This window comes from Macrobrachium rosenbergii, chromosome 25, assembly GCF_040412425.1.
Source record: "Macrobrachium rosenbergii isolate ZJJX-2024 chromosome 25, ASM4041242v1, whole genome shotgun sequence".
Taxonomy (NCBI): domain Eukaryota; kingdom Metazoa; phylum Arthropoda; class Malacostraca; order Decapoda; family Palaemonidae; genus Macrobrachium; species Macrobrachium rosenbergii.
Genome location: NC_089765.1, coordinates 19,526,321 through 19,546,020, shown reverse-complemented (window position 1 = coordinate 19,546,020; position 19,700 = coordinate 19,526,321). Strand labels below are relative to the sequence as shown.

General features: G+C 34.5%; 1 protein-coding gene across 2 annotated transcripts; it reads right to left on the bottom strand.

The window, feature by feature from the left end:
• Window positions 1-1,313: 1,313 nt before the first annotated feature.
• Window positions 1,314-13,623, bottom strand: GluRS-m (putative glutamate--tRNA ligase, mitochondrial). Of its 2 annotated transcripts, none has more exons than XM_067127031.1 (9): window positions 13,502-13,623; window positions 10,789-10,940; window positions 9,464-9,894; window positions 8,850-9,064; window positions 8,091-8,310; window positions 6,911-7,071; window positions 4,509-4,690; window positions 2,726-2,886; window positions 1,314-1,446 (listed from the first exon to the last, which is right to left on the bottom strand). In XM_067127031.1, the coding sequence occupies exons 2-9, from the start codon at window positions 10,931-10,933 to the stop codon at window positions 1,360-1,362; spliced, it is 1,602 nt and encodes a 533-aa protein (XP_066983132.1). In that variant the 5' UTR covers window positions 10,934-10,940; window positions 13,502-13,623; the 3' UTR covers window positions 1,314-1,359. The 2 variants fall into 2 exon arrangements, with proteins under 2 accessions (XP_066983132.1, XP_066983133.1); XM_067127032.1 differs by having other exon boundaries at window positions 1,314-1,442.
• Window positions 13,624-19,700: the final 6,077 nt, after the last annotated feature.

Sequence of the window (19,700 nt, the reverse complement as noted above, 5' to 3'; positions counted from 1 at the left end):
CGATCTGGAAATTGTGGGATGGTAAGACATCCAAGTATGATGTATAAAGTACTGTTTCACATATAAAGTAATGTTTTTATTGATTCCTGATTGTATAAATGTGTAATTTTATTATTATCATTATTATTATATAATGATAATCTTATCTTTACAAATATCACCATGAAGTTTTGACTGAAGTTACCATAGTAACAATTGTATACTGTATTTTTCCTCTTGGCTACAGTAGCTGGCCTGACAATGGTGGGGCAGTGGTATGTACCCTTTTGCATCTTGTATCCATCACTGTATCCTCTCATTTTCACCACCTGTTTACACAAAGGCTGACACTTGTATGTAATGTGTGGGACAATGAAGGTGAGCTTGTAATGGCCTTGAGCCGCTACCTAGTCCTAAGCCTAGGTCCTCATGCAATTGGAATATTTTTGTTAACTGCCAATTTTCACAACGTTAAATTGAATCATTTGTTAATACAGGGCCTTGCTTTATGTTGCTCTATTCTTCTGCTTGATATTACTCATCTTGACTAATTACTCTTCTACTATTATAAATATTCTGTCATTATGACTGATCTTCTTATCCCTTATAATTTTCAGTACGAAAAATTACCCTTATAAGGACTTTTCCTTTATACACACTTTGGTTATGCCTAAACTGATAATACATAATAATGTCTCAAACAGAGAAGGGTATGCATCAGCTGCAGCAGCAATAATAACATTCCCTAAAACATTAACAAATTTACTTGACTGAAAACTAGCCTCTCTTCTACAATTTATGACAAGGCAGATTATCTCTCCACTTGCTGATAACTTCCTTGGTCAATGGAAAGAACTGCATCAGTTAGTGAAAGTATCCTGTATTTATCTAACCTCTGACTCCAGGCTCAGGCACTCGACTAATGCTAAAACAGCTTAAGTGAACGACAATTAATCCTTCATAAATAACCTTGACTAGTTTTCTGAGTTCTACGTAAAATTTTGTCAGTCACATAATAAAACCAAAAATGTTAAAACTACTCATCCTTGTATACATGCATTTTAATAACTACAACCCTATTTTATCACTAAGGTCCAAATACAGGTAAAATTTGTCAAAGAATAAGTATTTCAGTAGTCTTAATACAGTTCATATTTGGCTAAAAATTCAAGTGATTTCGAAAAATGCAAACAAAAGACAATCCTTCAATACAGGGGACAAATGTCCCCTACAGCAAAATAAAATGGCTAAGATGTGCATATAGTATATAGGAAAGGTGTCAGTGTTATGCTTTGGTTAACCTCGTGAGTAGAAAAGGTATATGAAAATCAGTGTGTATAAAAATATTTAATATTTACAAATACCTAGTGGCTGCAAAAATCATAACAGCAACTGGGCATGCTTTAGACGCTGAAGGGAAGTTTCTTTTCCGAGTATAACCAACATTTCTCCAACTGGTGGACCTTGCTGAAAAACAAAATTTATGAATTAATGAACAACAAATAGCAGGCAGTTTGTATATACCTTTATTTTGAATATACTGTATTGCAATTCCTACACAGAGGGTATTTGACGTCATGGTGTTAATACAGATGGCTTTGAAATACTCAAGACATTCCAAAATGCCAAAATTTGAGTCTGAGAATTCTGTCCTTTAATGGTCATTAGGACGGCCTTGGTGCTGCGAGCTGACACTACCTCCCTTGTCTTAGTTATGGTTACTAGAACAACTATTCAAGTGGTATGTGGGACTGGTGTGCTTTGTTCTTAAGAGTACAGTTCCTTAGAATATCATGGAACATATTCAAACATAGCTACAAAAGTGGGTTTGACACTGTACACAACTAAGTGAATCATAATTAGCAGCACGCCACTGGAATGCCTCATTCTGGGAGCTGATGGAAGCAGTATCTGCTAACAACAGCAGCGAATGCTCTTGAAGAGAAACCATTACTCAAGTCAGAACTAGTTCTTTCCTTTACATTTCCATTTAGCAGGGCATTGCAAGAGTGGTAGCCAGACAAACAGTAAACACCACAAAAAACAAGTACTTAAAAGTATGAGAGTAGAAAATACTTAATTACACTGAAGAGGACACTTAAGAGTAAAGAGCAAACTTAATGTAATATATGCCTTATATGGCAACGTTAATTTTAAATATAAATAGGCATAACCTAAAATTAGCAGTGAAGTAAACGAAAAACAATATGATTGAAACTCACTGAAAATACAAGGAATGCAGTAAATAAAAACCTAACACTAGACTTGAAGCACATCAGAATTCACTTTTCTCTTGAAAAAAACAAGAAAGGCTCAATTATCAAATTTCTCAGCAAATCACGACAGATCAAAGGAAGCGAGGTGGTAGTTACTTGGTTCTAAGGATGTTAATTAGTAGTTATCAACTTTGTCTCAGGAACCGAGGGAGAATTTTACTAATCTCTTTGCCATATAAGCAAAAGTACTAATGAACTGGAATAAAAGTACAGTACCTGAATAGAGGGAACTTTCAAAACAATGAAATCCAAAGCAGAGAGCTGGGGACAATAGTTGTATTCTGCACTACAGATACAAATACACACACTCATTCTCTGCTTGAGACCTGACAGTGTGTAGTGCTGACTACCATTACCTTTCTTATAATATGAGGGACTAAAGTGTCTAGGATGATTAGATGAAAATGAAATGGTCTAATTATAAGTAATGGCTTTGTTGTGAAACAAAGGAACACTATTTCAACACTTACCTTTAAACCACTCACAGCTCTTCTCACAAGTGTCATAACAACTGGCGTCTTTAATCCAAATTTCTTTCCAACTTCCTTGACAGATTTACTAACATTCTCTTTATCAAAGTTGCTTTCAGGAATGGCAGCTACATTTTCAATAACAGTGTGCAGAACATCAGCTGAAACAATGAAGGAAATATTTAAGAATGGTGTGTTATTATGAATGATCTCTTTTTACAATAAATCTGCCTGACCTCCCTACCCCACTGAAAAAACTGAACAAATGTACTTATGATAAACTGTTGCTCCTTTTAGTCTTAAACAAGACTAATCAGGTTTGCATAAAAATAAAATTGAAGTGATAGCAACATACACATGAAAAAGTGATTCCCAACTGTGTGAAAATATATAAGATGTGTGAAAAGTAAATAGGAATGAGATCATACAAATATAATATAAAACAAGTGAAGATGCTGGATAAAATCTATAAAATCTGTAAAACTGACCTACTGTACTACCTGTTCAGCCTCATGATAGACTGGACAATGAGGTTTTCACAGCAAGGCAACTGGTGGCAAAGTACCAAGCAAAAAGGAAATTAGCTATACCATATTTTGTGGATCTTGTGAAGGTGTGTGACAATACTGATATGAGCAATCAAAAAGGCATTACAAAGGCAAAAGATTCACTGGGCATGTGGTGGTACAGTACTATATAATGAAACATTATCTGTATTGGAGGCAGTGGAAGGTATGTCAGAAAAATCCGAGATGAATGCTGGTACCCATCATGGAACAGTACTGAACTATTTGTTTATCAAGGTAACAGATGAACCTTAAAAGTTGTACAAAAATTTATTATTAAACTGGATGATACCTAATGCCAATGACCCAGAGCTAACAGAATACTTAAAAGGAGATCCGAGAAACATTCAAGAAACATAAGAGTGAAATAAAGGAAGGACTGAATACAGGTGTTAGACCAATCCATATATGATGATTTGAAAGGAAGCAAAGGAGAAGGTGCAAAGAAAATGGCCATCTTCAGGGGTTAATACATTACAGAATGCACATACTTAATCTAAACAGATGGTATCACAGATGGTCACGATGGAAAAATTATAATGGCGTACAGCATATGATTCCCAAGCTCAGTATGTAGGACAGCTGACTACAAGGAAAATGGTTGAGCATCAGCCTTTGGAAGAGGTTGAACATTTCTGTTAGCTTAACAACATTTATACTGTGATGCTGGTATTGCAAGAGTAGAAGGCGTAAAAACAAAAGGCTGAGATTTACACCTATGAGAGTATTAGAAAGGTAATGATACAAAAGAAGAGACAGTTCAGTGATACGGCAGGATATCAACCACAGAAAAAGATGAGGTCTTGGGCCTGACAGGAATTCTGGCAAAAAACACACAAAACAAAGAGTGGAGTTAATTCATTCCTATAAATAAAAAAAGACACAAAATTGCTGATGAAGATAGCGATGAAGAAACAAATGGAAAATAAACACAAGCCAACTCATGAAATGCACTAGTTCTGAGAGACACACAAAACTCTGAAAATAATGCTTAAACCCATCATAATCTTGTTATTCAAAAATGTAAATAAGCCCTTTCCTGGCACAATTTTTTTTATACTATAGTAATGAAATTTATGCATGGAAAATGAACATCTAAGATAAGTCAACTAGTCATACCAGGTCTGATATGTTTAACTTATCAAAATTTCAAAATTAGTTTCTTTCAAAAATAAACATATACTGTATAACTTACGGCTATAATGTAAAACAATTACCTGGAGCAGCTGACATTGAAGGAAGCTGTTGGAATGACAAATCTTGAGGAATAGCCCAAATATATGAAAATTCAGGGGTTACAAGATCAGAAAGCCTAAATATTCTGTCCTTGCTCCAAGACAGTATCTTGAACAATCTTTCATCACTGAGGGCTGTTTCTTGGAGAGTGCCAGCGCATGAACTATGGGGGAGAAAAAATCAGTTACCAAAGATCTAAAATCAAAAGGAACACAAAATTTATGTGGGATCATGTGCAAGGTAAAAATGTTATTTTTAAAAGTAAAATTAATTTATTTTGGCAACAATACCCCCGTCACTTTATAAATGTCTACAGGTAACTCAGTTTCTTTCCCTGACAAGGTCAACACAAGAATCCAGCTTAGTTGTCTTATCATTTGGGCTCTCAAGTCCCTCCACAGGCAGAAAATGGCCATTCCAAGCATGACTGGCCCACAGACTCACTAAGGAAAATTATGAACTTGACCACTAAGGAAAATTATGAACTTGACCAGTTCATACTTTTCCTTAGGTGATTTTGCATTTTTTCTGTTTCTGCTGAAATTTAATGTAGATTTCCATAATTTGATGACAGTTGTTCTTATCTATGATCCTGGATCTTTGTGCTTTAAATATATGTAAAGTTGTAATTATCAAAACCTCCTGGTCAGTGCCTTTTGCTACTGCTGTTGACTGCATTTTTTTACTTGAAAAGCCATTCTGTTTAACTGTTCTTTGTACTGTACATAGGAATTAGCCTTTTATACAAGTTAGCATGGCTAAGCTGTGGTACGCTGAATGCATTACTTAGCAAAGTGTCACTGACCTGACTTTGTTTGCTTACATTTTATTATAACTGTGTGATCTGCTTTACATACTTATATAGTGTTCATATTTTCTTGCTCTCTTGAATAGTTAGTTGTTACCTACAGGCCACATAGCTTTGATCATTAAAAATACCTTGGTGTCAAACTCAATATGACTAGTTTAGAAATCTGGTTTAGCATTTTTAAAAAACTAATTTTCACAATAATTCAATGAAGATGTAATGGTACTGCTCATGGAAAGATTATATTCTTATATCTAGCTTGGAGAAACTATTTCTTGTATTACGTAGTACTTGTAAGGGTTGTAGCACAGATATGCCTTGTGAAGTGTGTGGAGATTGGTCCAAGTCCTTAAGACAACAACATAATAGCTGACAGAATAAATTTCTTCAACCAAAGGGAAAGAGTATGTGGAGAAGGTTGGCTATATCTCGCTACCACTAAGTTTAACATAACCTCCTGTTAGATCTCAACAGGATAGTCCTTTGGAAGTTTGGATGCAAATCAGTGATCACTTAACTGGAGTTGCAGAGGCCTCGGTTAAAGCACCAGCTACTCCAGCAAAGAAAGGTAACTTATTATGTTCAGCCACAGTAGACCAGAAGAGTCTGATAGGCTGAGAAACAGCCACACATGGCATTTCAAATTCTGCCGAGGATTGAGCAAATCAAGGGAGTCATGGTGTCTACTTTTATAGATAATTAAAATGCTGTCTTGGAAAGAAATAGGACAACTTTACCCATTTGACAACTAAGCCCATACAAAGAGACAAGATGGTGAAGCTGAGATGCTTCCAGCACTTTCCTGCTAGAGAGGACATTACCATCAAGTTCTCTCAATACTTCACCTTACCAGATGCCCCTTCTACAAGCCCAGATAGCATCTGGGGCTAACTCTTGAATAACATCTTCATGGTCATTGCATGTCTGAAGAAAATGGCCATGAACTGAAAGAGCACCGAAAGATCTTGCCCTGCCACAAGAAAGAACGTAATTCCTCAAGGAACAATTAATTGGAATATGGGAATGCACATCTTTAAGATCAGTTGATATTATGAAGTTGCCATTTTGAATGAAACTCTTCATCTCTACTGCCATCTTCAGTAAGCACTGGGAAGATAATACTGCAAATGACACACAGACTCGATCTCAAATATTAACCAGGTTTTGATACATGATGAGAATGACAGAAAAGCAGCTAGTCAAAAAAAAAAGTACACATGGAAGTAGCAGGGCAAAGACCAGTAGAAAGGCCCAGAAATTCAAGAAAAAAGGGCACAGATGAAGACTTAGACCAGACAGTGAGTTCCCATAGAATGTATAAGACATGAGACAGTGGCAAAAACTCCTTTCAATTTCAACCCCATAATAAACTATCTAAAGTAAAATGCTAATGATTATATGATCATATGAACACAGCAAATATAGGAAGCTGACATTCCCAAATACAGTACCAGACTATTTAAAGTAGGATGTAACCACTAAAATCTGGTACCCAGTAAGAAATTATAAAAAAGCATATTTTAAATGAAACTTTATGTTGATATGTAAAAAAAAAAAAGAGCTAAAACAACTTACTTGTCCTGAAAGCTTTGTTTCAACAACTCACGGAGCTCTGTAATAAGAAGCGCTGCATCTGAGGGCGACTTTAAATACTGCTGAATATGTAATTGGTTAAACTGAGACAATTTTTCAATTTCCAACTTGCACGAATTAGTATTGATTCTTTCAAGGTGAAACTGAAACAAGAAGAATTAAACATAAATATAATTACTTTCCAAACATAGAGTAAAAAACAAGAGGATGAAACAATATAGTGCTTAACAAGGGAAATATGTTTAAAAAAGAAAGTTTTTTTTTCTTTCAAGCAGTGAAGGAATTTTTCTTACATCAACAGTTGTGGTCTATTCTTTAACCAATTATAATCTCTAAATCTGCAGCTTAAAAGGTCAAGTTGTAAAGTGATTCTTTAAATAGCTGGCAACTTATGATTAGATGAAAGTATTACTAATAAAGAATAATTTACTTTTTCATATAAACTCTTTACCTAAGATTCAACCAATATCATGGTCACAGCATCACCACAATGTTTCCATTATCATGAAATTTTTATGATTTATCATTAGCAAGACAACAGAGATAGATTATATTCATCTTAACCAAGTACATGTAATAAGAATTTCAAAGCAATTGCCTTGACGGTGATAACAGCACATTTCCTTAAGAAAATTGCATACATTTTTACAGGTGCTGTCATACACAGAAGAATGAAAAGGGGATACAGTGAAAGACAGAGTGCTGAGGTTTGCTTGCAAGGGCTCAAGGCATACAGGCATAAGTAAGAAGGCATTCAGGGGTGTGGCTTGTTTGAGTTTGCTCCTTTATATCCTACTCCCTATACATATGGTAAATTTCAACATTTCATCTAGTTAGTATCTCCACTAATTCCTTGCCTTTCCCTACAATTATTCTAACAATAACAAAGCTCAATTTTACTCAGCCTGCTGTACTTCCATTCCACTTGTTAACTACTATCACACAATTACATCAAATAAAGATTTTTCAGTTAAAAGGCTTCATTTGACTGTAAATGATGTCAAGTAAATGGGTTTTGTAAAGCAAAGGTTTGAACTTATGTAAAAGATTCAACAAAACCATTATTAGAATAGGATATAAAGAGAAATAAGGGCTAATATGCTTTCCATTCTGTTTCAAAACAATGACCAAATACAGTAAAATCCAACATTCAACTCCCTACCTTTTCAATCAACTCATCTATACTGTAAATAGCATTATGCTCTCGATTCTCAAAGCCACCACCAATGTTGGTGACAAAATTAATGACAGCAGTAGATGAGAAACCTTTGGCTTTTAAAGATTCAACATGTAGATCCCCTTGACGTTTGGAGAGTTTTGTGCCGTCGGAGTTTGTAATCAACGGTAAATGAGCAAAGTTCGGAGGATCCCACCCAAATGCTCTGGCAAATAAAACAATTAAAACAGCCACATTAAAAACTTATAACAACAAATGCTACAACTATACAAAAAGTATGATTAGCTAAAGAGATGTACAGAATTTTCAAGTAGTTTTACAATTAAGTGACTTTTAAAATTGAACTCAGATATAACTACACAGAATCAAGGGTGAACTTCTGTGTCAGATTAGTTTACCAGACCAAATTACATGAAGGATAGTTGCATATCTATAAGAAAGTCCAGAAAATTATAGTTTAAAGGGACAGATGAAGATCTAGAATTTTTGATGATGATGACACTAACAATGCACCATTCTTAACTCTCAGTTTACTGCTTTTGACTAGGTATATAAACACTTGTGAAAGAAATAGGCTTGCCATTTGTATAAAATAAACATTTAACACTAAACTCGGCTAATTCAAATGCTATCTTCAGCATCATAGTACACATGCTTCTGAAACCATGAGCATTAGTTTTTACAATACTTCTATTTTATTTAACAAAATGCGATTGCAATATAACATTAAGTCATTCAACTTACTTATATAGAAGCAGATGTTTTGGAGTTGATACTTGCCACTCAATGCCTCTCAGGACGTGAGTTATACCCATCAAATGATCATCAACAACATTAGCAAAGTGATAGGTAGGAAAACCATCTGTCTTGACGAGTACTGGGTCCCCTTCAATTTCAGCAATGTTGTTCAGGATTGATCCAAAAACTAAATCTTCAAAAGGTTCCGTGATGTCCTCCAACTACAAAAAAAATTCTCAATGTTAGTACAGTACTGGAAAATTTGTCTAGTTTTGCAATCAGTTAAAATGTTATTTTAGTTAACATCTCAATAAACTATATTTTGAGGAAAGAAATCTTAGTGAACAGTTACTTTTTGATAAATTTAATAAAATGTTAATGTTTAAAAAGTAGCTTTCTTTACATGGGCCATTATTAGGTGTACACTCGAGTACTCTTGTGTAAATAGAAGTAACATCAAATAATGTCATTATTTAATGAAATGAGATCATCAGTAAACCTAGATGTGTAGCTATATCTTACTCTGTCATCAGCATAGTTAATACTTAAAAAATTTATTCATATGGCCTATAGATTCTAAGCTGTGATCTTACTGAATCAAATTTAATCATCGAACTTACTTTCAGTCTAATACAAAATGGCACACCTTGTCTCTCGAATTTCTCAATCTTGGCTGCGGAAAGATTTCGACATCTATTATCATACTTCACAGTTTCACCTCTTCGTTGAAGATCTTTGCGTAACAAATCCAGTCGAGTCTCAGAGCAATAGCACTTATATGCAGCTCCATTATGCAAGAGCTTTTTGATGTGGTCGCCATAAATTTCATATCTCTGGGACTGAACATAAGGCCCATATGACCCTCCAACAAATGGAGATTCATCTGGGACAATCTTAGCCCAGTTTAGGACTGCCTCAAGTTTCTCAGCTGCTTCTGGGACTAATCTTGTCTGATCTGTATCTTCAATTCGTAAAATAAATTTGCCTTTTCTGGATTTAGCAAATAAGTAGTTATATAACGCTGTCCTTAAGCCTCCCAAGTGAAGGAAACCTGAAAAAGGATTTGGAACTCAGTACTAATGAAGTTTACAATGGGAAATAAGCTGAAATATTTTTAAACAATTTGAATGCAGTGCTATAAATGCAACAGATATTACACAAGGCTTCTGAGTAGTAAAACTATAATTTTATCAATGATATTTTTCCTGCCATTTACAAATAGTCCCACGTGTGGTAGGTACCTCTGAAGGCATTTCTCATTCACTAATTCATATTTACTATGGATCCTAGTTTCTGTGCAAAGTACAGTACATACAGTACATGGTGAAATCATTAGTCAGTTGTATGTACTGTACAGTATGTAGTGTACAATGTACACTACAATAATAATTGCAATAAGGCTATATACAGTAAAACTTTAATAATTGTACCATACGTTCATCTCTCTGTCTACTAAGTTGTGATTTGGCCTGCATTATCAGTAGTTGGTTTCAGGTGAAACAAATCTAATTCTTTAAAATCAAAATCAACTTTTCAAACAAACTCATTAATTATGTCCTAAGTTCTCACCTCCCAAACCTACTGATTTCTTGTACCTTCTTGTCAGTTAAATACCTGACTGGCAAGATTACCTGAAAAGTGAAACAGTTAACTGCTGGAGACCCTATGATCCACATATGTTCATTTCCTTTGATAACAAAAAGACAACTGCTTTTCTTTCCTTTGATAAGCAAAAGTCAGTTAAATACAAATACCTGTAATGGGTTTGTATAAAAAAACTAATTAGATGTTTCTTTGTTGTATGAACTCAAGTGGTTACTTTCTTGTATGGTAAAACTTTTGGATAACTGTATTAAGTATTGCACCATGCATCACTGAATCCCATGGACATTGAAATTTCCTATAATATACTGAATAAAGAACTCTAAAAGCAACAAAAATTTACCTGTGGGACTTGGGGCAAACCTTACTCTAACTTCGGAACACAGATTCTTTGAAGAAACAATACTTCTGCTGGATGTGATCCGTCGGGAGAATTTTGAAGGAGAGACCAAACTTTTAGCATTCCTCCACAGCACATACAATGTCATCTCCAACCTGAATAAAATTATGAGACAATTTTCTTTAGATACTGTATTTTGCATTTATTCTACTTAAAGAAGATATAAAAAAATATCTAACTATACTACAAAATGCAACCTAATTTTATTTACCACATTTAAGACAAAAATGCCTTTGAGTTACCATGTATAACATGATTTCTGAAAAAGTTGAAATGATCTCTCCTCATCTATACAATTTAATCATGTAGATTAAACACTATACAATTTAACAATACAAGGTGAGCACTCAATGTTAGGAACAAAAAGAAACCTAAGTGGATAAAACTGTTTCAATTTTTCAATATTATCCCAATTATTTTTTTAAAATATTCTAACCTTGTTTACCTAGCATATCTAGCTCTTGTGGTTCTGTAGGGTTCCAACCTAAGATCCTTATATGTGCAAGTTACTGGTAGAGAAGATTCTCTTTCTAAGAAGGACTTAGCTGATGGTGAAAAGCACTATATATCTCACATATACTGTACAACTGACTGCAATGCAATTAGCTAAACTTTCTTAGTTTCTAGACCTTAACAGTGATTGTGGTCTGAGGAACTGGATGGCAAACTTCTCTAAACACCTGACTGGATGAGAGGTGTTTGAGGAACCAGAATATGGAAGAGCAAATTTTTTAACAGGACACAACACAAAAGTTGGTTCCATAAATGAACTGACTGAAAAGATAAAGCTACCCTGTCGACATTTTCAAGTAGAGATCTTCAATTTCATTTTTTTTCTGCCAGTCTCCTGACTATTATTGACTACTAATATCCAAAAAACACAGTAGTCACTGATCATATCTGAACCACAAACCTAAGAATTTGTGTTTAAATGATATTTGCTCGGGGATGCAATTCACAGTCATGTAATACTGCAGTGGTTCAGACAAGCAATTAATGACTAACGCTGTGGTTTTCCCAACTAAATCTTTAGTTGCAGGAGATTCTAATCTTTTCTTTGGTAGCTTGCCTTCCTCCAAACACTGACATTCCATGAAATTCCTAACTGTAGAAGATCATCTGATCTAATATCTAGTAAGTATTGTTCAAGCTATGTGAGACATGTAAGTAACTCTCCTAGTAGTTCAGACATTGTATCCTAGGTTAGGTTAAGAAAGAAAAGGTTAGGTTAGGTTAGGTTAGGTTAAGCTGAATCCCTGTATTTTACTCCAAAATTTAGGGTGCCCAATAAGGTCAGCTTAGGTTAAGGTATTCATTTGGGGTTAGAGGGTGGTAATGGAGTGTCCTCGGTCATGCAGGATGCAGCATCCTAGGTTAGGATAAGTTAAGAAGGGTATGTCACAATGCACTCCTGAAATTCATTAGTTTTTGTTTTAATCTAATAAGAGGTATTTCTAAGTAATCCTGGTATTTAGCGAGAAATAGGATAGTATTTTGGTTGCTTATTTACAATTCAACGTTATTTTTTGGCGGTCGGCTGTAATTAACCTGTAATTGTCCCCTAAAGTCCATCCAACAATGCGACCTCCACAAGACAGAGCACGCCTCGTCTGAACGGTTCATATCCCGTCCGGCAAGTGCAGTACCTTGAAACTGGTTTTTTGCTTCTGACACTGGCAGTGCATTTGTTTGTTGTCGGCCAAATGGAATGTTCCTTCGTGTTTAGTACTGGCAGGGGGAGTTACCCCGTTAAGTTATTGCACTTGCCAGACGGGATATGAACCGTTTGAAACAGACGTACCCGTGCCCTGTCTACCCCATGGAAACCCCAGATTCCCATCGCAGGAGTCCCCCTTACCATAGGGTAGAGTTCAAAGGTAAATTGTAAGTTAATTACAGTCGACCACCAAAAATTAACATTAAATTGTTAATAAGCATCCAAAATACTATAAGAAACTGCCATTTCTCGCTAAATACCTGCTGTGTACCTATAACTTAGTTCTACCTAATAAGACACCAGTTTCCTACTGTGGTACCCCATTACTGATATTTGGCAGGAGGGATTAATGGGTATGTCATTTAATTCTAACAGAACTGAATGTCAAATTTCTCATATGACATAAAAAATTGTCCGAAATTTTACTTTAAATTCCTACAAATTAAAACGACTGTTTACTTTAACAACTATGAGTGCAAAATAGGCCTGTGTTTTTCTGACAGGGCTTAATGTGAATTTAGCCAAACTGACATTCACTTACAATGTAAATACTCAGTTAGCGTAATGTAATAACCCATTTTGGTAATGAGTCCTTCACAAGAAGGTCATCATGCTTATCCCATACAAATGGGAAAAAAGCACGTTAAAAGAAGAAGAAATGACCCATTTTGTTAATGTATTTTAAACTGTTTATCTTGAGTTAAAATTTTTAAACTATAATTATGTTATATATTCGTAACAATTACAACACAAACACTATTAGCAATACCATATTGGCTTAATACCAGTTTAGAAATTCAGTTACGACAAGGTAGCCTGACCGGTCCAAAAATTAGGATAGACAGAGTATGCCTACGCCAAAATCAATAGGCCTAATTCAATTAAATTTGGCAAAGTTGAAATGATTAAAGTTAAATTCATCTGTAAGACTACACTCACACTGACTTAACACCGGTTTCTTCTTATACAAGATCAACCATCAACACCCAACGTGAATTGTTTACATTTGTTATGAGAACAGTGTTAGTAGTAGTAGGGAAGATGTTCTTATAGCACGGCTCTCTGGGTTAGTTGCTTAAACCAGTGAATGATAATTTATTGTATATTCTCCTTTGCACGGAAGTTTCATTTATCTCGGTTTGTCCTTGCTCAACCCTTTCAATAGATATACATTTATTCATTTATTCCTCCCTGTCTATTTGGTCTAGCCCTCAAACAACAATCGGTAACTACCCTAAAGGATGTAGTCAGGAAATTGGCTTAATTTCAAGTAGATAATCCAAATCTATTTTGCAAGAACAGGAGATTTTAAACTAATGAAAGTAACAGAATATCAACATGGCATTGGGCAAGGTTCTTATGAAATCCTTCCATAATAATTTTCATGCTTGTTCTCTATCTCTCTCCGATTCCCATCATTTAATTGTATCCAGAAGAGAGCAGTAGTTTTCTTTCGTAGCAAAATGTCGAATATTCAGTTGCTCCCAATAAATATTCCACAAATCTGAAATAAGTGACAATTCGTTCGTTTATCTAGTATTTTTAACCTTACTTTTAGTTGTTGTTACTAACTTGCCATCCAAATACGTACATTCTACCAATTTAACAGAGAAATAACAGGAATCTGAATGAAAAAAATGGTACTCTACCTGAATTTAATAAACGCATACTTTAACCAATGTTTTCACTGTAATTCTTATTTTAAAATCTTCAGAAGTCAACGCATATACCACAAGGTCGGATACCAGTTCAGTATTGTGTCATACTCCTTGGCATTCCACTGAGTAACGGTTCCGTAGCCGTTCTTGTTTCAGATTCAGTTTCAAGCCTACTGTACATCCTGCCCGGGTGTCCTAGGGGAATACCCCGAATGTCAAATTTGTATAATTTGGACCTCATAATTTGACTGGCTGTGTTATCAACAACACGCAACGTTCAGGAAATATCCCGGGGCGTTCTGTTAACATTATTACCTTGGAAACAAATGCCTATATAAAGTATAAAACGTTTTTAGATCATTACAGTGATTTTTTGTTTAGCTTGCCCGGATACCATAAACTATTTATGACGGTTTGAAAGCAATTTCTTGGCTCTTCATTTACAGTGTCATAAAAACGTTATAGTTTTGACTTTCGCATCATTTGTGAACTTCACAAGAACGAGCATATCCGTTTCCACCAGCGGCAAGCTGTTGCCAGGCTATGATAAATATAATTCTTCTTTCCCTTTAGACAGTTTTATCTAAAGAAAAGACTTGACCAGAGATAGGAAGAAGCGCCAGGAAAATGAGAAACTGTAAGAATTTATTTCAGTAGTCGAGCTATCTGTCATATTCCTTTTGGGTATTCCTACATAATCAGTGGTCTGTGTAAAGAATTAAACGCTGTTTTCATCGCAAATGAGACCACATACACGTAGAAAAATGACAGTTACAGATATGTGCCAATATAGACACTAATGCGAACATATGCATGGTTAGTTAGTATTAAATTAAAACCAGCCTTGTGCTAGCACGGGCTCTAGGTCTAGGGCAACCCTTCGAAAACATTTATAAGTGCAGTAGTTGGGCGAAGCGTGACGATTCAGAGACAACAGACAGGCAACAAGCGCATCTGAAGAGGACAACGGAGTAACGTAAATAGTTACTATCGATACAGTTTTTTTATCCACGTAGAAGGAGAAAGGATGCTGTTACGTATTAGCACCCGCGTTAACAATAAGTTTTTGTGCGCGCGTATACATGTGGAAGCACGATACGTATAAGCAAGGCCTTGCGTATAAGCAGGTTCGATACGAACGCGCTCATTGGAATTTGGAATGCACGATGCGTATATGTAAGTTTGATAACGAACGCATTCACTGGAATGCACGATGCTTATATTCAGGTTCGATACGAACGCATTCATTGAAATGCTCTGTGCGTTTCAATTGGAATGCACGACGCGTATACGCAAAGACGGCGAAAACGTATCCAGGGAGAACGTACCAACGGGTGCCTCTGAAACGTATATGTCAAGCCTGCGGATAATACATGGCCTTGTAAGCTCCTGCGGCGAGAGGCTACGCGAGTGCGTACGTATATGCTATCTTGCAGAGTCGTTACAGACGAATGCTGTAAAAGGTAATCGATGCTGGGTTTTGCCTTTCGTTCGTTTTCTTGGTTTTTGGTTACAAAATAAGTTTTTACGTAATGTTTAGTTATAAAATGAGTTATTGCTTTTTATTTGGTCACAAAGAGAGTTATTTCGTAATCTTTAGTTACGAAATAAGTTACTGCGTATTTAGTTACAAAATGAGTTACGGAATAAGTTACTGCATATTGTTCAGTTACAAAATGAGTTACTGCTTAATATTTAGTTACGAAATAAGTTACTGCGTATTGTTTAGTTACAAAATGAGTTACTGCGTAAAATTCGTCAATTAACTACTTGTGTGTCTTAACACTGATTCACTGCAAAGGTTCTGTTCAGTTTATCTGAATTACTTTTAACTGTTTTTCGTTATTCTAAACTAACTCTGGCTTTAAATGAACATCCCTGAATAACACAATAAAGACAACCTGCAAAATAATGGTTTTATTATTCCTCTGGTCTTAGGGTACCAAAACATTCTTGACTTAGGCCAAGTCTTTGCACTACTCTCTACACCGTTTGCGTAGAGGAGAATTGGGAGGAAGAAATGAATCAGTAGATCATGCACTATAGATTCACGCGTCAAGAGAGCCAAGGATTAAGATATTAAAAAGTAAAAATGAATATTAATGGCGGTCCACAGTTACAAGGGGGGGTTTTATTATTATTACTAGTCTTTTCATGATTTTCTTATTAATAATAATAATAATAATAATAATAATAATAATAATAATAATAATAGTCTTCGGATCCATGATTTTCTGATGATCAAACACATTTCCAAAACATAATAATAATAATAATAATAATAATAATAATAATAATAATAATAATAATAATAATAATAATAAGAGCCATGAATTTTCATCTGTCAAACAAATTTCCATAATAATAATAAAAATAATAATAATAATAATGACTGCGAAGTTGCTGCTTTGGATACTTTTACAAACACGCTTACATAAATATTAAAGTCAACATCTACGTAGCGCGCCATTGTGCAAGCTAGCAACGGCAATGCCAATCGTATTTTCCTTCATAATTTTCAAGCGGGTCTTTTTTCCTCTTAATTTCTTTGTTCAAATATTAATGTTTTTATTAATTTCCTATACGAAGCTGAGTTATCTAGTTAATTCTTCACTCTTTCTATTTCTATAATGAATAATTAATTGAATGTTACTTTGGGACTACATTTGACTCTTTTTTTCAATAATTGCAATGCCCAAGTAGTATTGATAATCTATTTGCAGTAAAGCACAACAAAGCAAGAGAGATATATATATATATATATATATATATATATATATATATATATATATATATATATATATATATAGACTATCCAGCAACATGTATTCAAAAGTTCGTTTTTAGTTTTTTATATTTGCTTATAAAGATAATATACAAATTTAATATTAAAATGAACAATGGTATTTGTATTTGCTTATAATGGAATAATATACAAATTCACTATTTAAAAAAAAATCAGTGGTGTTTTATTAGCTTATTATGGACAATATATAAATTTACTCATGAAAAAGTGTTTTTTGTATTTGATCATAATGGAATAACATACAAATTTCATAATATTCTTTTCTATATACCGAAGGAAAATGGTTTGATGTAAACATATTTTAAAAATAAACTAAAGAATGATTTTGTTCCTTCATTGTTCCTTGTTTCTTGAGAAGTGACGCGCCACCAAGGTATGCAAATTAGATGTTGAAAGCTGTGAAATTAGAACTTTGCGCAAGGGAGTTATATTCCCAAATGCGCAATTGCGCGATCCGCAAAGTACTGATGTGTCACACAGCATGTGACTGATATTGTTTGAGTTTCTTTGTATTACTTAGAGTCTTTTAAACTAAATGTCTGTTTTATTCAGCGTCCATATTTTCACAAGATGAATTTTTTGTTATTATGAATTAAAATCGCAGTAAGAGAGTATGCTAGAATTTGTGTTTGTATATCGCATCAAAGAAAAGGAAAATAAACTACAGAAAGTATAGTGAGAGTCTACCAACCAGGAAGTGTTTTGAAAATTTAATACTAGTACGAAACCACTCATAGAAACAGTATACTGCTCTCTCTCTCTCTGAAATGTACAGTATGTAATAACCATTTTTAATGTAATAAAGAATTTTTGCTCTCTCTCTGAAATGTACAGTATGTAATGACCATTTTTAATGTAATATAGAATTTTTACTTTCACTTTTAAAGCTCTCTCTCTCTCCATTTCACTTGCATTTAATCTTCTCGATTTTTTTTTCAGCCGTTCCGCACATTCTTTACCTCTCTCTCTCTCTCTCTCTATATATATATATATATATATATATATATATATATATATATATATATATAATTACATGTATATACATATACATATATATACTGTATACTGTTACGTTCAGTGACATTATGCCGTCAGGAACGTTGACTTAAAACGTGTGAGAGCATAACACGTGTTCCTACGAAACACCTGCTGTGCTGAATATGCATCATATATTGCCACACACACACACACGTGTAACGCTGGGATGTTCATAAACGTGGCTTATCTCGCTGAAGCTACGTATCTTTGAGAATGAGTCCACGCGTCATACAAAGTGATCGGAGTAACAGGCGTGCCTTACTAGTCATTACTGCTTGTGAGAGGTGTGATGATTGCATAACATTTCACACACACACACATATATATATATATCTACTGTATATATATGATATATATAAATACATATATATACATATATATATATAACTTATATTCATATGTATATATATATATATACTGTATACACACACACACACACACATATATATATATATATATATATATATATATATATATATATATATATATATATATGTGTGTGTGTGTGTGTGTGTGTGTGTGTGTGTGGGTGTGTGAAAAGAATGTGAGGATCTAGCAGAGACAAATTAAAAAGAAGAGTAAATAGGTTAATTTAAAATGGAGGGCAAATAAAAGAGGGGAGAGAGAGAGAGAGAGAGAGAGAGAGAGAGAGAGAGAGAGAGAGAGAGAGAGATCAAGTATCCATACAAACATTGTTAATCTTTCCTTTCAAAGCAGCATAATATATATATATATATATATATATATATATATATATATATATATATATATATATATATATAGCTACCATAACAGAATATCAGTATGTTTTTGTCATAAGACATTTTATCTTTTGTGAGACGCAAATAAAAGAGGATGTCATTTACATATTTATTGTAACAAAAGCATAACTACTGCGACATTTGGCTTTGCATAGTAACACAGGACCCCTTAAACACTAGACGCAAAAGGTCGGTTGTCAATCAAAGTATTTGGTATAAAATCTGAACTTGTAGATAATAATATATCAATACAGCTTATTAATATAATCATATCAGCCTATCAGTACAGTAAAAGAATTTTACTTAACAGCCATAACTGGAAGATTAAAAAGGGTTAATCCAAAGTCAAGCCACAATATGGCGTCGATTATAAGTTCTATAAAACAATAAAACATTCAGATTATTATGTAGTCAGGCAAACACGATTAAAATCTATATATGTCAAGAAACAACAACAACCCAATGAGCAAATGATACAACAACATCAAACAGTGTGGTTTTGTATGTTATCACAGGCAAGAACAAACAAATAAAAAATGGGCCTAAGTGTCTTCGGCACAATCGAGTTTTCTGAACAGCGTATAATGCTGTATGAAACTCTCAGACACGGCCCAGTGAAACTCTCAGCCACTGTCCATGAAACTTTCACACACGGCCCGGTGGTGGCCTGTGTTGTTGGCAACCATAGCGGTGCCAGAAGCACGATCACGGCTAACCTTAAATAAAATAAAAAGTACTGAGGCTAGAGGGCTGCAATTTGGTATGTTTGATGATTGAAGGGTGGATGATCAACATGCCAATCTACAGCCCTCTAGCCTCAGTAGTTTCTAAGATCTGAGGGCGGACAGAAAAGGTGCGGACGGACAGACAAATAG

Excerpts from the sequence above, each read along its gene's own strand:
- GluRS-m (XM_067127031.1), bottom strand. The coding sequence starts at position 10,933 with ATGACATTGTATGTGCTGTGGAGGAATGCTAAAAGTTTGGTCTCTCCT. Across the intron at positions 9,895-10,788 it reads GTTTGCCCCAAGTCCCACAG|GTTTCCTTCACTTGGGAGGC; the intron begins GTAAATTTTTGT and ends ATCCTTTTTCAG. Across the intron at positions 7,072-8,090 it reads TAGATGAGTTGATTGAAAAG|TTTCACCTTGAAAGAATCAA; the intron begins GTAGGGAGTTGA and ends TTCTTGTTTCAG.